General features: G+C 34.8%; 1 protein-coding gene across 1 annotated transcript; it reads right to left on the bottom strand.

Annotated features, from left to right (window-relative positions):
• Positions 1 to 8,247: 8,247 nt before the first annotated feature.
• Positions 8,248 to 8,721, bottom strand: LOC119523700 (ADP-ribosylation factor-like protein 5A). The gene has a single exon (XM_037822510.1). The coding sequence runs from the start codon at positions 8,710 to 8,712 to the stop codon at positions 8,248 to 8,250; it is 465 nt and encodes a 154-aa protein (XP_037678438.1). The 5' UTR covers positions 8,713 to 8,721.
• Between the last annotated feature and the right edge of the window lie 570 nt (positions 8,722 to 9,291).

Here is a 9,291-nt window from a genome sequence, read left to right as displayed (position 1 = left end):
GTCAATTCAGTATACATATAGATCAGATTGTTGGACATCACTCTGGCAATAGTGAACTGGAAGGTGTTGGAAGATAGAGTAACAATTTTTGTTTCAATAGTCCCTTAGCAAATCAACTAAAAAAAACTTCTCTATGGTGTATGTGTGTGTGTGTTTGTGTGGTGTGCATGAGAGAGAAAGAGAGAGAGATCTTTCTCATCTCAGTCCTATTTAGGTGCAAGCAGAGATGTGAATGAAATGGGAACAATGAAACTGTTGCCAAACAGGGATGTCTGGGGCCAGCAGGATGAATTCTTCTCATGGCACTACCCCTGGGAAATGGAAGTACTCAATAACATTCACTCCTCCTTAATTCCCTCTATCACTGCTGTGGGTAATGACACTCTGCAACCTTGTTATGTCCTCTGGAGAAGTGGCAGCCTCAGATACAATTAAGATTCTCTCTAGGCTTTTCCACCAGCAAACCATACTTATTCAAGTTAAGAAGTCTTCAAACATGTCTAGACAAGAATCACCTTAGGGACTTTAAAAAATATGGAATATCAGCATCCGTCTCCTCTCTCAGGCCAATTGGATCAGAATTTCTGACAGTGGCAGCTGGGCATTGGTAGTTTAAAAATCTCTCCAGGTGATTCTAGTGGGCAGCCAAAGTTGAGAACTGTGTGGAGTCACCCCAGCAGGGAGTAAGGTGGGAGAAAAGGCACTGTAACCACTCAGATCACCATTTTCCTAATCATTTGCTCAATTGTTTCCTCTGCTAGATTTCATGTTGATTGCTGAACCCCCAGGTAAGAGACAAATAAGTGTTTGCTGAATGAATCAGTTAATGCCATGTAATTAGAAAATAACTACTTTTTTGAATATGTGCTCTGATGGTTAAGTTCTTGTGTCAAATTGATTAGGTAATTATGCCCAGTTGTTTGGTGAAGCAAGCACTGGCCTGTTACTGTGAGGATATTTCATGGACTTAAATCATCAGTAAGTTAACTGCATCTATGGCTGTCTATATCTACAGTCAACTGAGGAAACTGCCTTCAATAATGAGAAAAGTCTCCTCCAATCATTTGAAGGCTTTAAAAGGAGTAGTGATTTCAGCAGTCAGAAGAGAGAATTTCCATCTCTACTTCAGCTAGCCAATCTCTCCTGGGGAATTCATCATAAACCTTCACTGGAGTTCCCAGCTTATGGCTTGCCCTATGGAATTTAGACTTGCTCATCTCCATAGTCATGTGAGACAATTCTTATAAAAATCTCATATTTACAGATATCTCCTGTCAGTTCTGTTTCCCTAGAGAACCCTAATACATTTGCATATTCTATAATCCCCAAAGTTTCAAGACGTGTATAGCAAGTCTCCCTCCCAATCTTGTTTCTCAGTCAACCAGTTCCTCTCTGTAGAGGCAATCACTTGTTACAAGTTTCTTATATATTCTTCCAAAGACATTCTATGTGTACTCAAGTGTGCAGTGTCAACCAATCTCCTGTTAATGGCCTTTTGGATGGTTTTCCATCTTTTTCTATTACAAACAATACTACAATTAATAAATACTTTTCTACCTAAATCTCTTCACATGTGTGTATCTGTAGGATATATTGCGAGAAATTACTGGGCCAAATGGTATGAACTGTCCTTGCATTCCTGAAATTAGCCCCACTTAGTCATGATAGTTTATTCTTTTAATATGTCATTTAATTCTTTCTGCTAGTATGTAATTTAATATTTTTGCATAAATTGTGCATAGCTATTCATAAATGAGACCCATGTGTACTTTGCCTCAATTTCCTGTGTTTTTTTTTTTTAATTTAAAGAACTGTGGTAAGGATTGATAAAGAATTAATGTCTTACCCACTCATAGGTAACATATTTGTGTTTATTTTTCCAGAAAAATGGTGTTTTAATTCAATATTTTTTCTACTTTTTGTTGTGCATTTGAATACTGGTAGAACTTTTAAAAATTACAGGTATCCAGGGCTCGCTGTATACCAGGGTCTGGAAAACTATGGCTTATAGGCCAAATCCAAGTTGCTTCCTGTTTTGTAAATAAAGCTTTATTGGAATACAGTAATGCCCATTGATTTATGTATTTTCTATGGCTGCTTTCATAATGTAACTTAGAATTCGGTAGTTGTGATAGAGACCATATAGCCAGCAAATGCTAAAATATTTACTGTCTTTCCCTTTACAAAAAACATTTGCTGACTCTTTCTCTATATCCATTAAATCAAAATCTCTGATAATGTAGCTTGGGTGTATGTATGTATATATTTTGGGAGAAAACTCAAAGCTGGACTTTATTTGCACTAAAATTTGAGAACCAACTTTTTTTGATGAAAGAACATTTTTAATTTTATAATTGTACTGATAATTCAGGCCAAGTGTTTTCCTATGGTTCATGTTTTTTTTGTTGTAGAGTCATATGTTTATTGTATTCCTCTCTTTTTTTCTTCTAATAACATACATACAACTTTATATTCCCTTTTAACCACTTTCAAATATAGAATTATCTGCTGCAAATTTTGTCCAGAATGTGCTACCATCATCACCACCAATGAGTGTGGAATTTTTTCCAGCACATCAAATAGTAATTCCTGTACCAATAGAGCAGTAACTCTCCATTCCCTACCCACAACCCAGGACTTGGTAACCTGGGATCTAGATTCTAACTCCATGTATGTATATTTTCTATCTAGTTGATATCAGTGAGAAAAATACAGTATTTGTCCTTTAGATTCTGGCTTATGTCACTCCACATGATGCCTTCAAGTTTCATCAAGGTTGTCACATCTATCAGAATTGCATTCTTTTTTTAAGGATGAATCATATCCCATTGTCTTATTTTCCCCAGTGTGTTTATTCACTCACCATTTGATGGACATTCGGGTTACTTCCATTTTTGGCAATTGTGAATGAGGCTGGAAAGAACAAAGGGTAACAAAATATCTCATTGTGCCCTTCATGTGAATTCTTTTGAGTCTAGATTTAGTAATCATGTTGACAGGTTATATGGTAGTTGTATACTTCTCATCCTCTGGATCGGCCTGACAGTCAGAGTTTCTGAACAGGGAGAACCAACATTTTAACACAAAGTTTTCAAAAAACTAAGTGATGTTCATTTTCTTTCAATACCAGAGACCCTTTTTTGTTTCCTTTTCTGATAATCTTATCCTGCCTCTGAACCTTCAAACCTGTGGTTGGGGCTCTATTACTTTCCAACATATCTCCCTGATATTAAGTTCCTCTCACCAACTTTTAGTCAGGGACATTGTGACCACTGAATAAACATTTACAGAATAAATGACTTGCCCATCCCTATTCATAACACTTTTTTAGCCTGTGTTTTGTTGCACTTATGCTTATAGTTACACAGGCATGAATCTCTGCCCACAAATTCACATGTACAAGAAATACAACTTTATTTTTCAACTGAATTTCAATTTGGAATCTTCATTCCAACAAGATGTTGGATGCTTAATCAAAGTCAGTTTGGAGATTTCACACTTTTTTATTCTGGGTTTTGTCTAAGTTATCAAGGGGTTGGTGGAGAACATATATAGTGCCAAGATATTGGGAGGTGATCCAATATATCCTCAATATTAGCTGTGCATATAAACATCTGCTGTGATATCCAACAATGGTCTATAAACATCAGCAGGGGAAATTCTCCTTGCTCATTTCTTCATGAGTTTTTTAGGTTAATTGATTTTTTCCTACTTCTGTGCCACTGTTGTGCTGACAAGAATCACTCAGCTGTTCTGTACCATGATGGGGTGTAGTAAGCCTTTATGAAGCTACCTAAGGTCCCTTCAGCCTAGACACATAAGAGCCATTTTGTCTCTTGTGTATAAATTGTCTCCCAGGGCTTAACCTGAAAATAGGACACAAATTCCTTATCTCTTGTATACCAAAAACCCATGTGGCTTTTTATTTCTGACTCTCTGGGATCATTTAACATTTGTACTCTCATTGCTTCCTCTCAACTTTGCTTAGTTCTTTCATCCTAGGAAATATTTTTCTGATCTGGTAATGGATGGTGGGGTAATAATTGCTTTCTCACACATATTATTTGTGTATGTTGTGAGCCCTTTGCCAGGCTTTTGAAACCCAAATGACAATATGAGACATCTTTTGCTCCCCACTGCATTTTGCTGTTTCTGCTGTCTGCCAAAGAAAGAGAGTACAGAACTGTTTAGCTGCTCACATGAGGGGAAGGGCAAGGGGAAAAAGGAACTCTCAGGAAGAAATTATTACCAATTTAAAAATATCCTTCCAGAAAGGTACATCACTATAGCTTAATGACCATGAATTAGCATACATATTGTCTTGTCATTGTTTCCTCATTTCTAACATGTTCCTTTGTCCTTCCCAGTTAGGTCTCTAAAGAATTTAAAGAATCCCTCTTCCAACTTATCAACGGTTATTTCTTTAAGTGCTTTTTTAGGCTCAGCCTTGCTCTGTTGAAGTGACTCAGGCAGTGAATAAATGTGAAACCCCATTTGTTCACTTCTGTGGCCTCCTCAGATACTTATTTTTCTTGGAATGGTCAATGATCACAAAAGGTTGAGTCCTTGGTGGGAAGAAATGTAAATCTGGGCAAGCATTAGAAGACAAATCAACTACCTGAAAACAAATAGTAATATTAAGAAAATTCCCAGCTATTCCTTTAGATACCCAGGTTTAACATCTGATAGAGACAGTAGGGTAAGTTTATACTTCATTTTTAGAACTTAATATGCTGGATTTTCTACTGTATTTGTGTATTATGTTCATTCACAAAATGTAGTGAGTTAACAACTGGATGGAAAAGTCTTGCCTCTGGAATTCATTTGTTTTTTCTCCTTTCTGAGTTAGAGCTTTTTGCATTGGTTTGATGTACTTTAGTTACTTGGGGTTTAACCTTGTATAATAATTAACTTCAATTGATCCACTGCAGTGTGTTAGCAAAGTGCCTGAGTGCCTGAGCCTATTAAATCCAACTAAGAAACCTCCATTGCTTTCCTAATTTCCAGGATCATTATGCTGCCAGGAAAGCTGATTAATATAAAGGCATTCCAAACTGGGGTTTTTGTCTCATGAAATTTTGGAGAGGGTGCACACATATTTCTCATTTTACAGTATTGCATTCTAATAAATACTCACCATTATTAGGGGAGTTCTGAATCAATGTGTGAGGTTTCTATTATTTATTACAGAACTCTTCCATCAAAGGGGGAAACCAGAACCATCAGAACTTTACTTCTTAAAGGGGGCACATATGGTTGATTTTGAAACAAGAAGAAAAAGAACATTACTGAATGTGTGCCATGCTCAATAGACCTCTAGTAAAGAAAACAAAAGGCTGTCAATGCAAAAAAGAGGACAAGAGAGAAGAAATACCCTCTCCCCCCAAAAGTTAAGAGATAGATGTGAATGAAACTGTTAAGTCAAAAACTCACAGCAGACATTTTCAGCCTTTGAGGAGATTTTAAATAAAACATCAAAACTGCTCTACTGTAAATTGGTAATAATGACACCATCTTATTGTGGTTTTATAAGACACAAATGAAATAATATGTCACATGAACTTAAGAGTAAATGATGCTGATGAATATCCATCAAGTAATTAATAGGTAATTATAACTTAATTGTAAGTTATTCTAAATTATACTAAATTACAACATAATTATATGGGTTTGGACAAGAAACAGGGGGTGGTTTTCAGTAGAAAGTTTTCAGGGGGTGAGGGCAGTAAGCTAGGAATCAGAAGTAGGACTGGGCCTAAGGGGTACTGAACCTGCTGGAGGTTGGCCCCAGAAAACTGTGGTCTGTAGTCCAAGTAGAGTGTTCTAGAAGGTGTGATTAACTCCTTTTTAGTCCCAAACAACAGAAGTTGATATTAGAAGTGTGCCAATGTAGAGCACTTTTCTGCTTTCAAACTAATGGACTAGGGGTTCAGACACAATTCCCAGCTTCATAGGGCAACAGGTGTGCATTGTCTTATACACATAAGATGCTCAATAAATTTTTATTGAGATAATAAATAGGGAACTCCCTCAACCTGATTATGTGCCTCTATGAAAAAAACCACAGCTAGCACCATACATAATGAATGGTGAAAGACTGAAAGTTTTCCTCCTAAGATCAAGAACAAGATAAGGATGTCCACTCTTCACACTTCAATATTGTACAGGAGGTCCTTGCCATGGAAATTAGGTAAGAAAAAGAATTAAAAGGATCCATATTAGAAAGGAGGAAGTAATTTATATTTGCAAATGACATGTTCTTGTATGTAGTAAATATTAAGGAATTCACCAAAAAGTATTAGAGATAATGAACAAGTTCAGCAAGGTTGTAGGATATAAGATCAATATAATAAAAAAAGCAGTTATATTTCTATACAACAGCAATGAACAACATGAAAATGATATTAAGAAAACAATTCCATTTACAATAACATCAAAAAAAAACACTTGGAAATAATTTTTTGGGTTTTTAAGGGAATTTTTAATATACAAGTAATTTCTTATGGTGATAAGAAAGTTTTGAGAACATATGAATAAATACAGCTGAGCAGTTTAGGATTTACTTTTGTAAAAGCATGTTGACAAATATTATGCATGCACTTTAAACATTATAATATAAATCTAAAACACAAAACATCAAATGTGGAACACTGGTCTCTCATGTCTGACTTGGATTTATATGTTGTTTTATTTTACTGAAATGAACTTCCAAAATTTTGTCAATGCTTATAGAATGTACTATTATCTCACTAAAACCTTCAGGGAATCCAAAAGCTGGTATTAAAAGTAGTCATTTTTCTTCTTGAATATTCCAAAACATGCCAGTTTGAATTAGCCTTCAGATTTTCAGGGCATAAAAGAGATGCAAATAAGAGTACCCAGAATACATTCTAACACATTTATGATAATTTTACAGTATGACAGAAATGCCTTCAACTTTCAGATAATGAAAAAAAAATACCCAAAGTAAACATAAAAGTTATGACTGGTCAAGTTACTTCTTAGTGAAAATGATACATCACATCAATCAATTTTTATACCAAATTCTTAATTAAAAGCATTCAAAAAACATTTGCATCTTCTAATTGTCAAACAGTGTGTTCATGTGGTGGAAGAAGATATAAGACAACTAATAGACATAAAATATCTCAAACTATTCCAATTCCTAAAATTAGAAATAAGAAATTATTGTTGCTTAGAAAATATGCTTCACTTTTCATCTCAAATTCACTTTAAATGCTTGACATATAAGTTAATACCAAAAAATATTCTGTTACTTCTCTGGATAGACATGTTTCACAAAACAGTTTTCAATTAATGTTGAACAAATTACTTGATAATTTTAATCACAAGTAATGACTGACTGATTAATGGATCAACAATTTATTCAGTAATATAGATGGCATACGGACCTATGCATAGAATGATCTGATAATTATTCACCCTGTAATTCTGCCCATTAGTAATACTTAAACCAAGAATTTGATATCAGTTCCATTCAGTTGCAGTACATGTTTCTGTGTGATTTGATCAACAAAAAAATATGTACACAACATCAAGCTTTTTTCCTTTTTCTTTCTTTTTTAAGAGCAGTTCAATGATTTGGAGGTTGGTTATTACAATACAGAGAACCTAAGGGGAAAAGTACAAAATGGCACTTAGCACCAATGCCAGTACTCATTACATATGGTTACAACTAAGGATAAATTAATTTTCATGTTACTCACTTTTTTTGAGAACATAAAGCCATTAACTCAAACTTGAGGTATATAAACAATACATACACAACACTATGCAAAATACTTTTCATTAGTAACACTACATGTTAAAATATTGGGAACTGAATATTTGTGCTGATTTGTATTTTGACTTAATAGAACAAGAAGAGAACAACATTCAACTAGGGAATTTATACTGACAATAAAGCTCTTAAATGTCTTCCTTCTTTTATACTTACCACAGGCTACACAATGTCCTGAGAAGGGTCATTTTCACTACGAGAAAAATGTCAGTCACAGCTTTAAGACTTAACTTTGGAAGGAACTATTGGGAAAGCCAATTGGAAGGTGAGACTTCATCTTTGTTTTCAAATAAGTGGTCTTAATTTTTCTTCTTATAGAAGAAGTTTAAATCAGTTTATTTTAATTATTTCTAAACCATTAATTTTTGCAGCTTTCAGGAAACGTCCAGCACTTTGTTTACACAAAGTCTATGAGAAGAGGTCAGTAGAGATCATCTAATCTTAAGTCATGACATCATCCATTCAAGTCCTTGACACAATCCCTCACCTGTAAGAGCACAGCATGCTGGGATATGCCACTGGTGATCTTTAATAGAAATTAGTTTCAAAAACTGGGAGATTTCTGCTACAGTCATACATTCTTTAACTTCTTGTTTATTAGCAAAAATCAGCAATCCAGCTTTTTTTATGTCCTCATACGCTAACATTTTATACAGCTCTTCTCTAGTTACAGAGATACTTTCTCTGTCTGTACTATCCACAACAACTATTACAAACTCAGTATTAGTATAGTACGTGTTCCAGGAAGAATGAAGAGATTCTTGGCCACCAATATCCCACATTAGGAAATGTGTATTATTAACGACTATTTCTTCTACATTACTTCTTATTGTAGGGGATGTAGGTACAACTTCATTCATAGAAAGTTGGTAAAGGATGGTAGTTTTCCCTGCATTACCCAGCCCAACCATGATAACTTTGTGCTCTGGCTCATAGACATCACCACCGCATTGTTGGCAACAAGCCTCACGGGCCACCGTCCTCCCCCAGTTCCTCTCAGGCAGCTGCTGGAAATAATTTTAACAAAATGAGCACAAGATTTGTACACTAAAATCTCCAATATATCATTGAAATAAATTAAAGGAAAATTTCAATAGATAGAAAGACATCCTGTGCCCATGGATTGGAACATTTAATATTGTTAAGATGACAATACTCCCTAAATTGATTTATAGATTCTACACAATCCTTATCAAAATCCCAGTGAGTATTTTTTTTGGCAGAAATTCACAAGTTGATACTAATGTTCATATGGAAATTAATGTTTTGAATAACCAAAAAAAATTTAAAAGAAGAAATTCAAAGCACTCACATTTTCCAATTTCAAAACTCACCACAACACTATAATAAACAAAACCATGCAGTACTGCATAAGGATAGACATATAGGTAATTAGAATAGAATTGAATGTCCAGAAAGAAACCCTCACATTTATAGTCAATTGATTTTTTACAAGGGAACCAAGATGATTCAATGGGGGAAAGAATAGT

Source organism: Choloepus didactylus, chromosome X (assembly GCF_015220235.1).
Source record: "Choloepus didactylus isolate mChoDid1 chromosome X, mChoDid1.pri, whole genome shotgun sequence".
NCBI classification, from domain to species: Eukaryota; Metazoa; Chordata; class Mammalia; order Pilosa; family Megalonychidae; genus Choloepus; species Choloepus didactylus.
Note: the sequence above shows the minus strand (reverse complement) of the source record. Positions and strands in the feature narration are given on the sequence as shown.

Bases quoted from the DNA above. Each gene is read 5' to 3' on its own strand.
- LOC119523700 (XM_037822510.1), bottom strand. From the start codon at position 8,712: ATGGTTGGGCTGGGTAATGCAGGGAAAACTACCATCCTTTACCAACTT.